The sequence below is a fragment of the Gobio gobio genome (genome assembly GCF_949357685.1).
Source record: "Gobio gobio genome assembly, chromosome: 18".
NCBI lineage: Eukaryota > Metazoa > Chordata > Actinopteri > Cypriniformes > Gobionidae > Gobio > Gobio gobio.
In genome coordinates this window covers 27,464,127-27,486,653 of record NC_137111.1, presented here as the reverse complement: position 1 = coordinate 27,486,653, position 22,527 = coordinate 27,464,127, and the positions used below count along the sequence as shown (strand labels likewise).

Here is a 22,527-nt window from a genome sequence, read left to right as displayed (position 1 = left end):
GAACTCCAAACTGAATGTCAGAATGGGAAAGAAAGGTGATTTAAGCAATTTTGAGCGTGGCATGGTTGTTGGTGCCAGACGGGCCGGTCTGAGTATTTCACAATCTGCTCAGTTACTGGGATTTTCACGCTCAATCATTTCTAGGGTTTACAAAGAATGGTGTGAAAAGGGCAAAATATCCAGTATGCGGCAGTCCTGTGGGCGAAAATGCCTTGTTGATGCTAGAGGTCAGAGGAGAATGGGCCAACTGATTCAAGCTGATAGAAGAGCAACTTTGACTGAAATAACCACTCGTTACAACCGAGGTATGCAGCAAAGCATTTGTGAAGCCACAACACGCACAACCTTGAGGCGGATGGGCTACAACAGCAGAAGACCCCACCGGGTCCCACTCATCTCCACTACAAATAGGAAAAAGAGGCTACAATTTGCCCGAGCTCACCAAAATTGGACAGTTGAAGACTGGAAAAATGTTGCCTGGTCTGATGAGTCTCGATTTCTGTTGAGACATTCAGATGGTAGAGTCAGGATTTGGCGTAAACAGAATGAGAACATGGATCCATCATGCCTTGTTACCAATGTGCAGGCTGGTGGTGGTGGTGTAATGGTGTGGGGGATGTTTTCTTGGCACACTTTAGGCCCCTTAGTGCCAATTGGGCATCGTTTAAATGCCACGGCCTACCTGAGCATTGTTTCTGACCATGTCCATCCCTTTATGACCACCATGTACCCATCCTCTGATGGCTACTTCCAGCAGGATAATGCACCATGTCACAAAGCTTGAATCATTTCAAATTGGTTTCTTGAACATGACAATGAGTTCACTGTACTAAAATGGCCCCCACAGTCACCAGATCTCAACCCAATAGAGCATCTTTGGGATGTGGTGGAACGGGAGCTTCGTGCCCTGGATGTGAATCCCACAAATCTCCCATCAACTGCAAGATGCTATCCTATCAATATGGACAACATTTCTAAAGACTGCTTTCAGCACCTTGTTGAATCAATCCCACGTAGAATTAAGGCAGTTCTGAAGGCGAAAGGGGGTCAAACACAGTATTAGTATGGTGTTCCTAATAATCCTTTAGGTGAGTGTAAATGCCTCATTCTTTCATTCACTCAAGCGTCACTTCAAAGCGTCATCAGCTACGCTCAAGGGAAATGCTAGCCTAGAAATCTAGACGCACCCTAACGGCAGAAAATTTATTTTGCCTGCGAGTGTAGTCTAGCAACTTTCGGTAGACCTGAGAGCTGGAAAAACCAAACTCTGGTCAGGCCAATCACTGCGTGTGTAGAGTCGGTGGGCGGGCTTAACATAATGACGGCACGTCACGGCAGAGTTGCGGAGGTTCTGCGTGCTACTTGTAAACAAAGCTGACGAACAGCGGCCTTTTGAATCGGCTTTAGCCGCGACTCTGGAAGACTTGGAGTTAAGCTTTTCATTGAGAAAAGAACAAAGAACGGCACTGAAGTCATTCTTAAGAAAAGAAGATCTGTTTCGAAGTTTTGCCTACCGGATACGGCGAAAGTTTATCAACTAACGTTAGCTCAGCTTCACCTTCTTCTTCGCTCTGGTTGGTTGTGACGCTCATGACGCTATCCAATTGCATGCAGAGGGAATTTGAAAGATAACCGTTTATCCCGCCCCTCGGATTGATCCCTGTCAATGGTGAGTTCCCAGACCCAACATCTTGATGTGGGTCTGGCTTGTCAGGCTAGGGAAATGCCCTTACGTTGTTGAAATTTGGTCATTTAAGAAATTCATAATAAATAACAATAAAGGAAGATGTCCTGTTGAAATATGTGAGATGTAAGGTTTATTTAAACTGCAAAGATAATTTATAAATCAATGGATGATAGATTTGAAGGGGGAAGAGAATTTATATGTGCGTTAGGATTTTCAACAAGAAAGAATTCGGCACAGGATTCACCTGCATCCTCACTCATAGCTCTCCTGGAAGCTTCCTCACTCCTCTTTCCTTGCCTCTTCACGGTGTAATTACAGAATTGAGATGTCCTTCAAGACGACTTTCTTTGATTGGTTTCCGGGTCACAGGCTGGAGAATGGGGAAGCAAGGAAATGAGGAAGCATCAATTTGAGTTTCACGAGGTCACACTTACAAATAAGTCATATAGAATAAATGATATGCGTATTTGGCATGCTGTCCGAGGAGAGGGTTCCGAGCTCGGTATTTGGTCCGAACCCAGAGTACTCCCCCTGTAGCCCTGGCTGTGGTAGGAACAAGCCAAGAGTGAGGAGTCTGGGTGGTGGAGGGATGCTGAAAACTGGTGAGGAATGTCGGTGGGTTGACTTTGTGTGTGTGTGTGTATATATATATATATATATATATATATATATATATATATATATATATATATATATATATATATATATATATATATATATATATATATATATATATATATATATATATATATATATATATATATGTATGTGTATGCTTCCTCTCATGTTGATAGGATAGAAGTGGGAATTGCTGATGACGAGTTGTTTTGGATATATCATTTAAATGTGCTACTCCTGAACTTTGTTAATAAAACATCATATTGAGAAGCACTCCACAAATGTTTAGGGTGCTATTTAGGACAGGGCCTACAGTATATGAACTAGCAATCTTGTCAGTGGCAATAATTAGTTCACCAGCAGATGGAACTATTATGCAAAACTCAAATATTGCACCTGTAAATGCAATTAAATGTTTCCATGCATCTGCAAAGACAGATATTTAAAAACAACAACAACTGTGCTTTCCTTGTGTGAACAGCTGACGACTTTAGAAACAGGTAGGCCTATCAAATGACTGGCCATGATAAATCTTTAAATATTTTAGCTGTGATTTTGGAGTATAGCCTTTAATCTGAAAGTCATGTGAACCAACTGGTGTACACAACTAGGGGAATGTCAAAGGGAGCAGACAAACAGTGCTTTCCCACCCACCGCCACACTCACACCCATGCTGACCTTAGCCACCTCTTGGTGTTCTTCCCCCAGATGTCTTAAGTCTTAAATCCTATTAGTCAAGGTTTCTCAGAGCCATTAAATGTAATTTTCCCAATTTCTGTGGATTGTTTCATCATTTAAGTGAGCTAAGAGAGTATATGGCCAAAAGTCACTCTGCTATATGTACACCTCAACATATACAAATTTAAAGAAAAGAAAATTGCAATAATGTATAAGCGGAATCATTTTTCATAAAAATGTGTATTCCAATATAAAAATATATATATTTTTGTAATAGATCTTTAATAATAATAGCTTAATAAATGAGCACATTTCTACATGAAACTGTTTCTGAGCACATCTCAGAATTCCTATCAGACAACCAAGCTGACATGGTGCATGCCAAACATGACAAAGTCTAATCTTGTTTTCTTCCAGTCTGTCACCTCACTCTCAGCCACCTCAAACTCAAGCCTCACTGCAAATCATCCATGGCAAGGCCAACCTTCCAGTCGTGACCCTGCTTTCATGTGAACAAATATAAAACGGAAGTTTAGCAGTAGGGTTTAAGGTTGAATCAACTGAGGCTTGATTTTTCAACCATGCCTTTGGGGCCAATTTAACACTTAACTTGGCTAATTTACTAGTCCTACCTCTTGTTTTGTATTTGATATCATAGCTTGACAAGATTTAATTCATAATATGCATGTAATTTTTCTATATCCTTTCTAAGGGGACAGATCTAAACAAAGAGAATATATAAAGAACATTTTCCAGTCCTTGGTTATTTTATGCTAACTTTGCTTTAATTCATTTAAAGATAGTGAAATTTGAATGTGAATATGAAAATACACATTTCAATTTATTATCTCTATTAGAGTGAGTTGCTCTTATTGTCTAACCTAACAAATTACATGGCGTAAATTTGTAGGAGGAATTCACTTCAACTCATAATTAGCAAGGTATCTAGGGGTTTTTATTTTTTATCTTGATTTTTGTCAATTTTAAACACAGCAAAGAGGAGCGCATCAGAAAAAGATATCCCCAATAAATTGACTTTTAATTATTTTTTGTTTTTTTTGGTCAACTTTTAAAGGGCCACAGTTTTGTCACTGTGTTTTACTGTAGGGTTGGCACTTCTGCAGATGGGACGGTAGCTGGCAAGTATTTGTTTATAAACCCTACTTGTTTGGGTACAATACTTGAACTAACTTCTATTCAGCAAACAGTGTGAATCCATGCAAAGCCTTTTCCCAAAGTCCTTTTGAAGGCGACAGCCCATTGAAGGAGGAGGAGAGAGGGATTAGCGTCTTCAGCAGCAGTGCATTTCCGAGGGAGCTGATTAGCTCGCCATTCATTGTTAAATCGAGCAAAGGAAGGCCCTAGAGGACTGAAAAGAGCCAAATAGGTGGGCCTGGAATAAAACATCCACAGGAAGCCCAACACAGGCTACATGAAATTTTCCCAACATTTTTTTTTTTTCTCCCGAGATGGCGGCATGAAAAAGGAGATTAGCATACAAAATTAGATGCTAGATGATTTGTGGGGCGACTTGGTTCATGTTTTCCCTCTGTCTCAACAAAGTTAATTAAACTAGTCTTAAACAGTAAAGAAACATCCAAGCGCAAAAACATTGGGAGTGCTTTGAGGATTACCAAGACTGAAAAGGAGGCATTTGTGAAGAAGAAATTGAGAGAGGCGTGAAGGAAGGAAGACTATAATTAAATGCTCTCTCTCATTGTCTCTCTGCCCCAGGGTTATGTGACATCAAGCTGAAGAATACAGAAAGAAAAGGGTTATATATGCCCAAGACAAAGAAATCATTAGGTCTGACCAACAGTCTACGGTAAATAATTACATTTTACAATGTGTGGAACTGGGATTTATGATATGGCGCTTAAAATGTCATTATTATTATTATTATTATGAGGCACATTTTTTGTTTTTTGCTACAAAAAACTACACAAACAAGTGGCTCAGTTAATTCAGATGCGTTCACCTAACCTAAATTAATGAAAACATTAAAAGATGAATCCTATTACATAATTTTAATTATGAAAGCAAAGTAGAAAAAAACACATAGAAAGAAACTATCATAGAAAAACAGCACTATAGTATCTGTGCAATAAATTAACAATATACAAAGTGCTTCCTCTTATTTACAGTTCATATACAGTATCAGGGTAATACTATTATCAGAATGCTAAGAAACAGGCAAGAAAACATTAGGCAAGAAATGATTCTGATGGCAGCTGGAGAAGTGGCCCGAATCGTGAATTCAAGACTCCTTTAAAAATGACCATTCCAATAAATTATCCCTCAAAGTACATCACTGTTGGTGAATGAAAAGGTTATTCACAGTCTATTGTGCTATGTATTGGTTAGATGCGGTGTTCAGTGCTATCTTACAATGTATACAGGAGTCATTTTGAATTGTGAAATAATACAGATCAAATATGTGTTTAAAGTATCAACTCTGGAGTGTCCATTAAAGCATTCAGATCATTTTCTTCTCAAGCTCAGGGTGTATTCTGAGACGGTATCATCTGCTTAACAGTTCAGGACATCTCTAGTGCTTCTTCTTCAACCGATAGCTTTTCCTGCGGCTGGCACTATCGTTCGTGACCCGCTTGGTCCTCTTCACACAGTAGTACTTTGTGACAGTTTTGCGGCACTGCTCGCATTTTACAGCGCAACACCAGTGGAACTTGCAGTTGCAGCTGGACACGGTCTCGGCCCTGCGTTCCTCCACAGCCAGACCACACTCTCCGCACAGCCGCTTGCAGCTACGCTTCTCCCATTTGCTCAGATTCTTGCCCTTCCTCAAGCACTCGCGGCCCTCCGTTCCCGGCAAGCCCAGAGTGCGGTTCTCCAAGCAGTAGTCAGGGGAATCCTCCAAGTGCACCAGCTCTTTGCGGGAGATGGAGCTGAAGGTCTCGGCGATCGCTCCTCGGCTGGCCGCGCTGTTCCCCGCGCCACGCAGCAGGTCCACCTTCACTGCCCGGTGATATTTCTCCTTTAGGTAGTTGCCCACCTCGCGAAACTCCGGCAACTGCAGCCAGCAGGTCTGAGTGGTGCAGCTGCCAGACACTCCATGGCACTTGCACGTCCTCTGCATGGTTCCTTTCACTGCCTGGTTGAAGAGAGGATCTCATGTTAAAGAACGCACTCATTCATGCATTCTAGAGGCAAATGTTCATGTTTCAAAACATTCTAATTAGGATTGAACTCATCAGTCGAAATATACAATGCGCTCTTTAGTAGGCACCCTATACATCCACTTAAACAAGCAGAAGGAAACTGTGAGTTAAGAGGAAGCGGTTCAAGGTTCAAGTCTGGGGATTTCTCTTTTCTTGGTGGTCGTACAAGAATTCCTGACTTCGGCTGAAACAAACAGCTGTCCTTTAAAAAGGAACGCCTCTTTTCTCATTCACTCGGCGCAAGACGCAGAATCAGGGTTTCACATCGAGCTAGATTGTTAAGCGCAGGAAAGGGGTGTATTTATTTTGCATAGCCATTGTCAACATGTTTTCTGTCATAGGCAGACCCAGTGGCAAGTCCATTGAGGAGGAAGTGAAAAAGAATTCTTTCACATTTTTTCAGTTACAATGATGCTCCAGGTGCCAATGAATTGACAAAACCTGCAGACGGGGCACAGACAGGATAAACAAAGAGCACTTGAGCCACATGGCTGTGATCCCCGTGGCTCTCTCAAGTACAACAAAGACCAACATAAATGTAAGATCCTTATTGCAAGAATAAAACTAAACACTTATTTGGGAAGCAACAGAATACAGAACCTTTGCAATGTGCGGACCCCTAGGTCGTCTAATTAAGCTTGCACCACTGATCCCAAGAATCTCAAGTTAAGGCCTCGTCATAAAGGACATTCACAGGCTGTAAATAGGCCCTTCTGGTACAGCGCACACTCTATTGGGAGAACGAGTGGCACCTTGCTTATGGGGCCGTGAATGAAACTCTTGGGTGGTAAGCTATCATTAGAAGCACTGAAAAATGATTCAAAAGCCACTCCGCGAGCTGTTGGTGGCCAACATGCATGCCTGAATTTTAGGCCCCGACCAGCCCAGATGACTTCATATACCTTGCGTCCTACTTCGTTGTTGTGCAGGTTCATGGCGGCTCGTGCGTCCTGTCCGGTTTCCAGAGCATCCACAAACTGCTTGGAGATCGCCTCTCCGAATCCTACGTTATCGCTGCAGCCTCCCCATAGCCATCCCTGACCACCTGAAATGACAACAGAATGATGGTTTTGCAAGACTAAATTGAACATTTCTACTTTTATTGAAATTCCTTTTCTGCATTTATGGCACAATATTACCAAAAAAAGTTATTTCCACTTGTCCATCCTTTTCCTTAAAATAAGACAATATCAAGGTTACAATAAGGCACTTACAATGGATGTAAATGCATGGGGCCAATTATTGGAGTATTTAAGAGCAAATATGTGTAGCTTATATATAATTATATAAGTACGGGATAAGGGGTTTATTCTGCTATAACAACCAGCTAGATGTACATTATCCTGCTTATTACATGGCTACTTGCCACAAAAGTAAATAATTAAGACATTAGACACATTGATCCGACGCAAAATATTTGATTAGCAAAGCTTCTGCGGAGAAAGCAGTTGCTAGCAAGTGTCAAGTTCAAACTAGATGGACATTTAAGGGATACGGTACAGTCTTATTATATCACTTATTTCACAGATATTTCACCACATTAATAATAATGGAGATTATACTGTTTTAAAATCATACCTGTTTGTTATCTTATAAACCATTACAGTGTAAACAAAAGAAATCGTCGCAAAATGGCAGCAGCCACGTTTGTATGAAACGAGAGAGCGAGTACATGATATCGGATGAAATAATTAAATAAGCCTAACTGGACACAAAATATTGATTTGAGTTTTAATATTTTATTAGCTCACAAAACGCAAAACATCTACAAGGAAAAAACTTTCTTAGCCAGCGTAAAGCGCCGACTTCAGTTACCCGGATGAGCCTGTGTTATCAGTTTTGACCGGTTGTTATCGGGGGATATCATACCGCTGGATGGCGTGATTGACCATTCAGAATCAAGTATTCCACAGAGCTGTGTAACAACTATATTTATACACATCTGTTCAAAAGTTTGGGGTTAGTAAGATTTTTCTTTTAATATTCAGCAAGGATGCATCACATGTAACAGTAAAGACATTTATAAAGCTGTTCTTGAAAAATGTATGAACATCAAAGAATCCTGAAAAAGGTATATTGTGGTTTCCACAAAAATATTAAGCAGCATGACTTTTATATAATATATTCTTACTTATAATGAGAAAAAAATGCTTATTGTGCACCAAGTCAGCATATTAAAGTGATTTCTGAAGGATCATGCGACTAAAGAATGTAGTAATGATGCTGAAAATTCTGCTTTTCCATCATAGGAATAAATTCAATTTTAAAATGACATAAAACAGTTAAATAATATTTTACAATTATTTATATTGTCATCAAATAAATGTAGCCATAAGAGAATCCTACTGACCCCAAACTTTTACACCATAGTGTATACATAAAAGCACTGTTTTATTTGAGCTGTAATGTTTGTTCTCATCATTCCTTGGGTTGTTTTAGGGTTTTAAACATTATATTTTCATGGGAACAAAGTTGTAAAATGAATATAACTTCACACAAAAAAGGGTTAGTAACAGTAAGTGATTTCTTACTTAAAATTATGTTAAACATGCTTAACCTATAGAACCCAGAATATTTCGGTAACACTTAACAATAAGGTCCATTAGTTAACTACATTATTTAACATGAACTAATAATGAACTGCACTTTTAAAGCATTTATTTATCTTTGTTAATGTTAATTTCAACATTTACTAATGCACTATTAAAATCTTGTTAACGTTAGTTAATGCACTGTAAACTAACATGAACAAACCATGAACAGCTTTATTTTTATTAACTAACGTTAACAAAGATTAACTAATGCTGAATAGAGGTGTTGTTCATGGTTAGTTCATGTTAACTAATGCATGAACTAATGTTAGCTAATACAACCTTATTGTAAAGTGTTACCAATATTTCTTTAATGTTAATTGACTTTCCATCTATGTTGAGATGTTTTAGTTTATCACCTCGCTGGCCGTTCCTGGTGTCATCACATCCGCAGTTGTCAAAGTCACCAAGGCTGCAGTTCCTGGTGAGGGTATACATGACTCCAGCAGAGCTGATGGCATGGAAAAACGCTGTTTCTCTGTTTGCTGTGATTAGAAACAACACTGAAATAAATATTATGTGCAAAATGCCATTATATTTATCTGGTCTATGGATTACCGTGTTCTGTGTATGCTGGTAAAATACTAGAGCGTGCATTTTTTTTACTAACATCCTGAGTAAATCATGATCATCTTGGTAGGGATGGCTTTTGACTCTTATTTCCCTTGCATCAAACAGAGAATAGCCCTGTTGGTCTACTCTCATGTATTGTCGGTCTGGGGACTGCGACAGGTCCCCTCTTTGGCACTTAAGGAATGCCTAATGAAAGGAGTCTGAAGCAAACCTTTGACCCACACCCTTTGACTTGAGAGGGCGTCCATTTCACTCACTCATTCTGATGCACAATATCCCCTTGGTGGCTTTTCTACTTGCCTATTAACAGACCAGGTTTAATTGACTCAAGAATGCAGTGTTTTCAGGCACATCAACATTTTAAACAGGATCATTGTGTTTGTTTTAAGAGCTGTTTCTATGATTGATACAGATGGGCTTTAAGTCACTAAACACATAATATACATAACACAAACTCTTGCACTTTCATTCTATTCAAATGTGTGCATTTTAGAGATCTGAAAGCACAATATAAAACATCATCAACAGAGGTCATAGTTCTCACCGCTTCTGAGTCCACTGTGGGTGGAGAGCTGAAGAGCCCTCTCCGGGCAGTTCCAGCGGTCCCACGCAAACTGATACTTGCACTCTTCAATCCCACTTTGAGCTCCTGCGGCCACACTGCTGGAGTAGATCAAGTAGGCCTGAAACAACGCAAACCACAGCAAAAGACTTGGGATGAAATACACACTCACTATGAAGTGGTTGCAAAAAAACTGACTAAACATTATACTTTTTTTTATTATTCTTAGCATGCACAATTCATATATAAATGCACCTGTATGTTAATTTATTAAATTATGATATTTCCAAATTGCAGTGGAACAATAGTGAAATATATTGTAAAATGTATACCTTAATATTGAATTTATTTTAAACTTTAATACAATTTGTAAAAAAAATACAAGTAATTTTCCCTGCTTTTTAATTATATATATAACACTTTAAAATAAGGTTTCATTTGTTAACGTAAGTAAACTTCATTCGTTAACATGAACTAACGCTAAACAGTTCTTCTACATGCATTTATTAATCTTAGTTAATGTTAACATTTACTAATACATCATTAAAATCAAAAGTTGCATCTGTTAACATTAGTTAATGCACTGTGAAATAACATGAACAAACAATTTTTAATTTTATTAAATAACATTAACAAATAATAAATGGAGTAAAACATATTTATCACGGTAAGTTACCTATTGCATTAATTTGTGTTAACAAATGAGTAGATGTAGAAAAGTGTTTAAAAAGCACAACAATGCCCTCAATATGTCTATAATTTGAATTTTAGAAATTATATTAAAGTTTTAAATATGTTAAATATTAAATGTAAATATTTCCCTATGGTTCCACAGTGGTCTAAATGTATGTTTGCAGGATATTTATTTTGTAAATTATATGTTTAAAAAAACAGCACCAAAACGACACCTTAGGAGTAGTGTAATTTTTTTTTCTTTTTTTTTTCTGTTTTTGTTTTCTTGCAGTTCCACAATAGTAAACCGAGATTGATCAGAAATGCACACAAAAAGTAAACAAAAAGGGTCTATGTGGCTGTGAAACTGTGGTTTATACAATCTAATATGTCTCAAGTGGTTTAGAAGAGACAGCACCACAAGTGCTCTCACGGGCGGCTGGGTTGCTAATGATGACCACCCACCAAAGGCCCCTTCCCTTGCCACTCAGTAAAAAGTCCTCACAACTTCACATTGTGAATGAGCTGAAGTGTGTGAAAGCTATATGGTCCAGTCCACCCCAAGTAGCAAGTAATACCTAATCCACAAAGAAGATACATCATGTTCAAGAAAAACAGCACCTGTGGTGTGCGAATCTTTTAGTTTGCCACTTGCTTGCATTGTGATCACAGGGTCACCGTCAAACATTAACTACCCAAATCCATAAATGATTTTGACTTTTTGAAGTTTCTCTCTCCTGATAAAGATCACCAAAGCAGATCAAAAGATGTTGGCTTACCTTTGGGCCAGTCATCAGGAAATTATTCACTGACCTGGAAGATAGAGCAGGCTATTAAGTCAGCTGACCCATAACTTGTATATGTTCCCTTTGAAATTACAAGTAGCCTAAAGCTTCACATTGACAAAACATCATTTGTATACATTTTTAAACAAGTTTATCTACATACAAATAGGCTACTAATCTTAAAAGTAGGCCTACATTTTCAAATGGAAATTACCTATAGCACAACGCAAGTTTGAAAACATAGAACAGCTTCTTCTCCTCCTCGTGCTAACCAATGAAACGAGTCTTAAAGCATCTTTATCACGGAACGTAACAGAAAACCGATTAGTTGAAGTGTGTTTCACCCCGATTTTTTAATCCAGAGATTAGCACAGGATATAAACGGTCGATATAAATACACTCATTGGGTAAATGAATCAGAATCGCCACACCAAAATAAAATAAACCGCGAAACTCACCAACTGCAGCAAGAATTCATGTGAGCCATCAGGATGAAAGCGTAATAATAAAACTCCAAATGCATGAACATCCTGAGAGAGAGAGGACTGGCAGACTTTTCTTCACCTTGGAAAGCAGAGGGGTCTGCAAGAGCTCTATATAACCTACATCCAGAATTCGGAGGCTGGGGGTCTCATGTGTGAGCCAAGGGGGTTCTGAAATGGAGCTCCTCTCATCCCAACAAGAGATTATCTACTTAATTAAAGATTTTCCCTTTTCTTACTCGTTCAGCCAATCAGAACTATTGTACCAGAGAGAGATTGAAATGATCAAAAGGGCACCCTGGGCTCCTCCAGGACAAATAGCTGGGAAGAGCTCCCTGTGTGCTAACAGTTGGAGTGAATTAATATGAAATCAGCGCGCATCTCTAAGGTTGTGCCTTAAAACTCAATTTCAAGAGCAGCATGAAAGGAGCTGATACAGTAGTGGCTGATAACGCTCAGGGATTACTGACATTATCTGCTGGATCAAAAGATAAATGTTATTTGTAGCGTTAAGAGGAATTTATAGATTTATAAGCATGTTAAATTCCATTTATGAATAGATTTAGCCTATAAGATCAGCTGAAATCCGGTTAAATGCACAGAAAGGCTGATCAATTGAATTTAAGTAGTTTAATAGTTTCAAAAACATTTTGTAGAATTAAAAAATGCGCAGGACGGGACTTACTTTTTTTCACTGACGCAAAAAATAGCTAACAAATTTCCACTCGTTGATAAAATTGTCAAAAAAAAAAACTAAAAAAAAATGTGTTTGGGGTTTCATGACGCTAAAAGTTAAAAACGGCAAAATGCTTAATCCACGAGCGCGAGGAGTTTAATTAAAAGATTCAAATAGTTGGAATTAACATAGATAAGGAGGACAATCGACTTTTGTGTGTTTCGGGAGGACTTCATAACTCTTTTTAAAGTGTTATTTTACCTTTACTCTCAGTTTAGTCCTTAGCTGACGCTTCGTGACCTTTAGGTTCTGATTCTTTGACGTCCGCGCATCTTCTCTTGTGCAAATTAGGATTAGGAAAGTTATTTGGGAGATTCCAGAGGGATGTTTTTGGATTAGGCTTTGAAAGGCTTTCTTATGAAGTAAAGAGAATTTGCCACTACAGAATATATTCTAATCCCACTGTTTGGCCTATTTGAATGTGAGTAGATTAAAAATCTAGAAAACGTCCCCCAAAAATGTTACACACAAAATAGGCATAGCCTATTCATGATTGTAAAATGATGCACAACGGACGTTTTACCTAAAATGTTGGCTATTGATTGGTTTTAGCATGCGTGCTCGCAAAAGTTAATTGTAGGCTACTTTTTTTCATAGATGAAATAGCCTATAAATAAAACTACCAAACAACGGGTTTAGTAATTCATTGTTCAGGTTTAAATTTCAATATGCTTACTATTTATTTATTTTGTAATTTAGGGCTTCATAGAAAATATTTGTTGTTATGTTTCACGGCGTTTATGCTTATTTTCGCGCACGGGTGAATGTTTAATTCATCGATGAATCAGGCTATTCAATTTCTCTTAAACATTTTTTTTACCCATTTATGAATATACTTTGTTCGGCATGACAAAAGAAGTTTCAGATGTTCAGATGTACACACATTTTATTCAATTAAGAAAAGATTAATATTGATTCATAACAAAACTCACGGTACAACTCGCAAAACTCTCCCCCTTATAGAAATTTTGGTTTATGGAACATGAAACAACATTCCTTGAAAATGTGCCCATTAAGGCTCCCAGACATCAAAGGTCAACACTGTATAAATAATTGAGCTGGAAAATATAGTGTCAATTTGTCTCCTTCCTAAACATAGGTGCTTGTTTTAAATATAGCATTTGGTGAGAATATTTTTCTTATAGTTGGAGAAATCAAACAACCTATCAAACATTAATGAGAAGGAACATTTTGTAGGGAGCTACAGGTTGTCATTCATTCATCACAGAAGAGTCAAGAAAAGAGCCCACCCTGAAAGATACGTCAGATTTAAAACTTCTTAAGTTTATAACGATTCTCCTGATGCTATACATCATTTTTGCATTTTCAATTTTGAGTCTAACCCAAAATCTCCCTATTTTATAAGGCAAAGGGCAAGATACTATCTGATGAAGACAATTAAATATTCCAATACTTGGATTATATAACAAGGACAAATAAATGTCCTGGAATAAATCTGCTAGAATAAATGTACACCTTAATACATTTACCCCAACAGATACATTTCTTCTAAAATATTTTCTGGATAAATATTTTCCATAATACTTGAAATAGTCATTTGATGCTTCAATGTATTTAACTGGAAAAGAAGTCACCACATTTGCCAGATACTCTTTTACAGGACCACAAGAGGCCATGGAAACCAGATAGAGAGCTATGCAATATGGAAAATGAAATGCAAATATCTGATGAATTGCTCATTTCACTTGAGGAAATTCATCACTATAAGCGCAACTGATCTGAAAACATTTGCATTGGCATGTAGAATAATTTACTTAAATAATAATATAATCAATAAATATGATCAATAACGCCAGAAGATGTATTTCCATGTTTAGGCCTACTGTCAGTACTAACAAAACTATTCTAAACAGAATTTATCACTGATGATGTGTCCAAGTTGCACCAGTGGGTGTTTCAGAAAATATCACTTAAGGAAATGTAGTGCCATTATATGAATAGCATGTCATCTTAATTTTACAGCATGCATAGCTCTCTGGAAGGATATTTATTTAATCAGAACTGTAACTTAGCCAGAGAAACCTATTCATGAGAGAGGGCTGTAATGAGGCACATGGCTGCTTAACTAGTGAAGTACCATCTCTTGCCTCTTGAGGCAGACTGAGACATAATTATCCTCCCAATCTATGGCCTTTCCCATCTCCGAAAATAATCCCCCACAGTCATGAAAAGGAAAGAATTCTTAAGAACACATATTAGTCCGACACACTCTAGAGTTTCTTATTTCATATGAGAGCGTATACAGATCAATCTTCACTGCACACTAAGAAATGCTTTTGTATATGTTGGCTTACAACTTTTTTCTTTGTTTGTTTGTTTGTTTATTATGTACTGATCAAATCAACCACTTTTGTGGCTGCCATCACCGGTGCGTTGAACACGGGCCATGATGGTCTCAGGAGTTACCCTCCTGCAATCCTTGGCCAGTCCAAAGAAGCACATAAGATCGATAAACGCTTTGGTCAAGTTCAGCCGACTGCCAAACTCGCTTGTGGCATAATCATGGGGGAATGTGTGATGATAGTTGTGAAATCCTTCACCTGAAATGAAATTGCATTTCCAATCAGTACATATAAAATAAGTTTATTTCAAATAAATGCTGTTCTTTCTATTCATCAAGACTCCTGACAACTGTATCACGAACCGTTTTCAACATTGATAATATAAGAAGTGTTTTTGAGCACCAAATCAGCTTATTAGAATGATTTCTGAAGCATCATGTGCAGTGTTGGGGGCTTACAATTTATGCATTACAAGTAACTTCAGTTACATAATTAGATTACTTTTAAATATACAAAATACCTGAGGTTCTTTTTTCAAATAAGTAACGCAAGTTACTGAGGAATAATCATTTAACTTTTGGTATGAAAGGACCTTTACATTTGCCAAAAATATAACTGTTTTTGTTATTAAAAAGTAATCACAGCCTAAGTGAGAAAATGTAAGGCAAAAGTAACTCCATAAAAAAAATCATTTGTTACCTTTCCAAGGAGTAACAGAATATTGTAATGCATTACTTTTAAAAGTAACTTTTCCCGACACTGATCATGAGACACTGAAGACTAGAGTAATGGCTGCTGAAAAGGAATACATTAAATTTTAAAATGTATTCAAATAGAAAACAGTTATTTTAAATTGCAATAATATTTCACAATATTACAGCTTTTACTGTAATTTTGATTAAATAAAAGCAGCCTTGGTGAGCATAAGGTATTCAAGTACAATATCCTGTACTTTTTGTGTGATTAAATGTATTGGTATGGCTTTAATAATATGAATATTATTGAATAGCTATATACTATTAATATATTTTATTTAAAAATATGTAGAGCCTTAACTGCTTCCATATATTTACATATATACAAATAAATATTTTCACTTTATTTTGATGGTCCCTTTAACACATTCTGTTGACTATAATGTTGCACCAACATGTCTACTAACTCTCATTAGGGTGTTAGTTGAGTATTAGTAGACTGGTTAGGGTTAGAAAAAGTTGACATGAAGTTGCAAAGATACATATAGTCAGTAGAATGTCGGTTGGGGGACCATCAGAGCAAAGAGTTAACAGATATTAAGTAGACAGTCTACTAATACTCTAATGAGAGTTAGTTGACACATAGGTACAACATTACTTATAGTCAACAGAATGTTCAAAAGGGGCCCATTAAAATAAAGTGTTACCCAATAAATACATGTGCAAACAAGATCATTCAAAATAAATTATGAATACAATTTTTTTTAAAGGGATAGTTCACCCAAAAATGAACATTCTGTCATCATTTACTCACCCTCAAGTTGTTCCAAACCTATATACATTTCTTTGTTTTGCTATTCACAAAGGAAGATATTTGGAATAATGTTTGTAACTAAGCAGATCTCGGCTACTATGGTAGTCAATGGGGGCCGAGATCTGCTTGGTTACAAACATTCTTCCAAATATCTTCCTTTGTGAACAGCAGAACAAAGACATTTATACAGGTTTGGAACAACTTGAGTGTGAGTAAATGATGACAGGATTTTCATTTTTAGGTGAACGATCCCTTTAAACTGGAAAAGAAAAGACATTGTTCTTACCAATGGCACTAAAGGCAACAAACTTGTTCTCTCTGGGATTGATGTTGTTGTCATAGGGCCTCATTCCCCACATGTGAGCTGCACTGTTGACCAGCCAGGTCGCATTAAGGACCACAGTGTATCGCAACAGACAAGGGACAAAGTAACCGGTCAAAAGACTCTCTCCCCAAAAGTACCAAGGTACAAGTGTGGGGATGAGAAAGCAAATCACCAGCACAGATAACTTGTAATGCCTAGGGACACAGAAATGTAAGATATTCAAAACAAACATTCCGATTGCTGTTCTTCTATTGTATGTAACAGAGTTTCTGAATTAACAACAGCTGTTAAACCTCAGCTAGACCACAACACGGAGTTTGAAATGCTGACTAACCAGCTATTCTCCCATTATCTGATCTGGCAATTCTACAAGACACGTTCTTAAACCTTTATCAAAAAGCTCAGCACTTTTGTTGGACGTCATTCAAAGTGATGGAAAGGGATATTGATTAATCCACACTAGCTAGTGCCAAATATGTGGCCTGGTTCAGATGGGCACTCCTAATGACAGGGTCGCAGAGGTGTAATGCATATTTTAACTAAAAACCTTTTTAGTTCATAAGCACTGACAAAACCTGGATCAAAGTTTTTCCTGTCTTGTACATTCACAGGATTTCATCCACTGATTCAATTATTCAGCGCTATTGTATCAGATAGTGTTCATCAATTGTAGCAGTTTTGAGTTTATCAAAATACATAAATACGAAGATTTTAATAGCCAAAATAAAGCAATAGTAATTTATGTTATATTAGAGAGAAAAACATTTTATGAAGCAAAAGTACTGTATCCATTGCTCAAAAGTTTGAGGTCAATAAGAAGACGTAGTTTCTCACCAAGGCTGCATTTATTGGATCAAAAATACATTAAAACAGTAATTGAGAAATGTAATTAAATGTTTTCCTATTGTATTATATTTTAAAATGTAACTTATTCCTGTGATAGCAAAGCTGAATTTCAGAGTCTTCTAGAAATCATTGTAATATGCTGATTTGCAGCTAAATAAACATTTCTTATCATTATCAGTAATTTTTTCAGAATACTTTGATGAATGAAGTTCAATAGAACAGCATTTATTTGAAATATAAATGGTCTTTACTGTCACTTTTAAACAATTTAATGTGTCCTTCCTCACTAAAAGTACTAATTTCTTTAAAAAGAAAGGGAAAAAAAAAGTACTGACCCCAAACTTTTGACCTTTAATGTAGCTGAGAAGATTATAAAACTGATTTGAAGCAGTCACATTTTTTTTTTTACTGACCTCCTCTGAAACATTACAACCCCATCTGCTTTAAGGTCAGTGAGCTCCAGTTTACATCCTTTGTCAATCACTTCTGGGTGTTTGCGGACCAGCAACCAGCCGATGTGAGCAAAGAAGAAACCTCTGCGGGCATTGTGTGGGTCCGCATCGGTCTCTGAAAACTTGTGGTGGACACGATGATCTCTGGCCCACTCATAGATATCATTCTAAAAGGATATATATACACATCAGTGAAGTACACGTGAATGAAAGCTGCAAAAAGAGTAATAAACCTATCCAGCAAGTGTAAGTATAAGTAGTCATTTGGCAGATGCTTTTATCCAAAGTGATTTACAGTACACTTATTACAGGGACAATCTCAGGTGAATGTCCTGGGGTTAATTGCTTTGCTCAAAGGGCACAATGGTGATCGTTCGGCTCTTGTGGGGTTTGAACCTATTAGCCCAGATCTTTGACCACTCTAGCCGCCACCTCCATCTGAGCAGCATTCACATTGCATAATTTAATGTGGAAGATTGTTTCATCCACATAAAAATGTTTTACCTGAAAAGCCATAGTGTTTGCAACCGCTAGGAAGATTCGTAATGGCAATGAGGCTTTGAAGGACCTGTGGCTCCAAAGGCGATGGGCGCCGGCGGTAATTCCAAGAGCACTTACTATGAAACACACTCCCGCTGTCACATTAAGAGAGAAAACAGAAAAGAATGTTTAAAAACAAATTAGTCTGAACTACACACAGCTTCTATAGTGTTTAACGGTGTGTGCGCCCTTAATTCGTTCTATGAGAGGACCGAATGTCTCGCTGTGTGTTGTCAGACCAGGCTGCAAGCGATGTGGGATAACAGGCCACAGACTGTGAAGAAGGCCACACTGTTATGACCCCGCTCAATTTACAATGGAGAGCCTATTTCGACAGCAATTGTTCTTTGTTTGTCACGGTGCAATATTGTGCGTTGCTGCGATGCCAAAAATGTACACAACAGTGAAGCCCAGTTTAGATTTTGGTAGGATTTCAAGTTATTCACGGGACTGTCTCGCTATCACTCACGCATACTTACAAAACGTTTTTAACATTGTTCTACATAACAAACTTAGCTGAGACAAAGCGGCCTGACATATTTTGAATTTTGACACAATGATAATATCTGAGAATAGATCACAACTTTGAATCTGTAACAACACAACAAGAAGGGGAAAACATGGAAGTGTTTTTCAGTTAACAATTATGCATGAGATATAGGTGTTCTGTTAAATCACACAATGACCACCAGTCTCATGAGGTGACAGCAGACATTGTAAGGCTGTATGTTAAAAGACAAATCAGCAGATTTTCCTGTATAACTTGACACAAAATCCTCACTAATATATCGATATATAACTTCGACTGTACACAGATTGCGCAAAATAGACTTTCACTGAACATAATTGTGAAAGTAACTAACATTTGTATGCGTTCCTAAAATTATCAGCCTATATTAATATCTATATCTTAATGAGGTTTATTTCTAGATTTGTTTTTATTTGTATTTTATTATTCACATTTTTTTATTAAATATATGTTTAAATGAGGGTTATGGTGGTGATGAGGATGGCATAGTAAATATTTAAGTAGGTCTACTTATATTAGGACATTTGATTTTCACAATAAATGAATGCACACAATTTAAACTATCCTTATTTGCTATAGTGTTACAAATCACCTTGTAGGCTGTAGATCATAACAATAGCACTATCTTTGCATTGGCTTAAAGAATTTAGAAATAAAGTGGATTTTTTTTAGCAACCAAAGATAGGATAATCATAAATGTTACATATTACAACATTCCCTAGTCTCTCTATACATTACCAGTAGGCCATACAAATTTAAACGAAGGCTAATAAATACATGAACAGGTTGCTACACTGAGTCAGAATAAGCGCAGCATACTCACTCCACATGAGCGTTAAAAAAGATACAGATGGAAGGATCGTCAATCCATAAAGAGCTCCTACGTGCAATAGAGACATTAATAAAACGTTTCTCCATACGATCTGTAGTGGTCTCGGGCCCTGTTTCTCCTCGTAAGCATCATCATAAACATCCTCCGTCGTCGTCGTCGTTTCGGCCATTGCTTTCATGCTCGTTAGTTTCCTGTAAAGAGAACGAGTCGATTATATTTTAACGACCGTCGACAAAGAAGAGCCATCTGCCATTTCAATAATAAACAATATAAAAGACAAAGCCTGGCTTAAACCATGCATACAATGAATAGGCTCCATTAAATTCTGCACAAAATGGGTGTGACTTCTGCCACAAAAAAGGCACGCGCTGAAATAAACGCGCATTCGAGAAACTGCTACGCGCTTACCTTGTTTGCGATACAACCATAAAGAATTATTGCAATTTGATTGATGCGAGCTGGCAGGTTCTCGTGTCGAGAGATTTAATTTTTGGCGTGTCTAAGCCTCTGATTTCGTTTAAAATGATGCAATTGGGCGCGGCTGAAAGGATGCCATCCTGCCCTTCCAGTTTCATTGGTTCCCCGGTTATCTGATGCTCATGTTGTGGACGCCATGAACGCTGGTTTTTGATAGGCAACATTTCAGCTGTTTATTCTCACTGTGTGAAACAGATCAGGCCACAACAAAGCCCATGAGTAAATTAGGAAATGCCTGCCTTTCTAGCACAAACGTAGGCTATTTCCTTAATCAATATGGGCTATTTTGCCAAAACAATGAGACATAAAAAATTATGTTATGGGCATCTGTTCGAGTTAGAATGGATCATATGTAGGCTATGCTCACACGTTTCAATTTAAAACTGAAATATAATATAATTCTGCATATGACTATATCTGTAAATGTGGTGATACACACTTAATTAAAAAGAAAGGTTCTTGATGGTTCCATGAAGAACTTTAACATCCATGGAACTTTGTCATTGCATAAAAGGGTCTTTATTTTGGAAAATGTTTCTTTAGATTATTAAAATGTTCTTCACACTAAGACAAAAAAAGAAGGTTATTTTAAGACCTGTTCACTGAAACTTTCTCTGGGGACTCTCTGGTTCTTCTATTGCACCACTGTGAAAACCTCATTTTGGAACCATTATTTTTTAAAGTGTCAGTGTCACGATGCTAAAATACAAATAAGTTTTTATGTAAATGTAATTTAAATGCAAACATTGAAATATTATCTAAGAATAAGAGATTATTTTGTTATTAGTTCATTCTGGTGAACACAAGCCATTTGACATGTCGTTCCTCTAAAGAAAAGCTTGTGCTAAAACAGTTACAAGAGAGGAACTATGCAACATATGTGCTAAAATTACAACTCTAGAGTTCCTCAAACAAGCATCAGTTCCTGCAGTGGGGAAGGGGCTATCATTTTCTCATATCTCATCACCAATTTCAAAATGTACTGCTGAACAAATTGTAAAAAAGTATTTTGCACTCATTAACTGTGACAGACTACTGCACAAAACGGCTCAGTCTTGTGAATCTGGTCAAAAAGTAAACCATTTACATGATGATTGCTCGATCGGTGCACGTCTAGTTCAGTAGCTGATTTTGTTGCTTCATCAAAATCATCGGACCTTCTCAGTCACACGTAACTGTGCCATACTTCATGTCCAAACTAAAAGAGAGAGAGCATGGCACATGAAAATGTCTATCCGGCACATAATTGTGCTAGTAATGATTGGATTATTCTGTGGTGCACTGTAGTGCATCTGTGAACTTTCTGTTAATGCTTAAGGAATGTGTCCTATGTCACAACCAACTTGATACCATCAGACTTCACAAATCCTGTATTTATACATATATACATAAGCTGTCTTTACATTTACAAGTATGAGCACTGCACAAGATGGAGGGATGACGCAATAGTACCCCCTAGTGATAATGTAAGGGGTCTGCAAACAAACAAACAAACAAACATATATAACATAAATACATTACACACACTACACACATAATGTAAAATAATTTTAAAAGCAGTAAAAATTGTAACAGCTTTATCTTACACTTCATTAGTAAATTAAATACATTTCAATTACTAAATTAAAAATAGATTTGCAATAAGACTGGGTGATGTATCAAATATAAACCGATCAGCCATAACATTATATTCCTAATATTGTGTTGGTCCACCATTTGCTGCAAAAACAGCCTTGACCCGTCGAGGCATGGACTCCACTAGACCCCTGAAGGTGTGCTCTGGTATCTGGCACCAAGATGTTAACGTGCGAGGTGGGGCCTCCATGGATCGGACTTATTTGTTCAGCACACAGCCACCAGGGAATACCGTTTCCATGAAAGGGTGTACATGGTCTGCAACAATCCTTAGGTACTAGGTAGTATGTGTCAAGGTAACATGCACATGGATGGCAGGACCCAAGATTTCCCAGCAGAACATTGCCCCAAAGCATCACACTGCCTCCACTGACTTATCTTCTTCCCATAGTGCATCCTGGTGCCATGTGTTCCCCAGGTAAGAGACACACACGCACCGGCCATCCACGTGACGTTAAAGAAAACATGATTCATCAGACCAGGCCACCTTCTTCCATTGCTCCGTGGTCCAGTTCT

At 37.5% G+C, this 22,527-nt stretch overlaps 2 protein-coding genes across 4 annotated transcripts; both read right to left on the bottom strand.

The window, feature by feature from the left end:
* Window positions 1-5,531: 5,531 nt before the first annotated feature.
* Window positions 5,532-11,874, bottom strand: wnt8b (wingless-type MMTV integration site family, member 8b; the record flags this gene model as incomplete). Its single annotated transcript, XM_079842543.1, has 6 exons — window positions 5,532-6,095; window positions 7,065-7,207; window positions 9,113-9,238; window positions 9,871-10,009; window positions 11,340-11,373; window positions 11,804-11,874. The coding sequence occupies 6 exons, from the start codon at window positions 11,872-11,874 to the stop codon at window positions 5,532-5,534; spliced, it is 1,077 nt and encodes a 358-aa protein (XP_079698669.1).
* Window positions 11,875-14,116: 2,242 nt separating this feature from the next.
* scdb (stearoyl-CoA desaturase b) lies at window positions 14,117-20,652 on the bottom strand. 3 transcript variants are annotated; one of them, XR_013818397.1, is made up of 7 exons: window positions 20,308-20,448; window positions 19,891-20,090; window positions 18,503-18,633; window positions 17,960-18,165; window positions 16,662-16,894; window positions 15,566-15,661; window positions 14,117-15,124 (listed from the first exon to the last, which is right to left on the bottom strand). XR_013818397.1 is itself a non-coding variant. In XM_079842360.1 (6 exons), exons 1-6 carry the CDS (start codon window positions 20,325-20,327, stop codon window positions 14,925-14,927), a joined length of 990 nt encoding a protein of 329 aa, XP_079698486.1. In that variant the 5' UTR covers window positions 20,328-20,652; the 3' UTR covers window positions 14,117-14,924. The 3 variants fall into 3 exon arrangements, 2 of the variants coding, with proteins under 2 accessions (XP_079698486.1, XP_079698487.1); XM_079842360.1 differs by lacking the exon at window positions 15,566-15,661 and having other exon boundaries at window positions 20,308-20,652; XM_079842361.1 differs by lacking the exons at window positions 15,566-15,661; window positions 20,308-20,448 and adding an exon at window positions 20,203-20,288.
* Window positions 20,653-22,527: the final 1,875 nt, after the last annotated feature.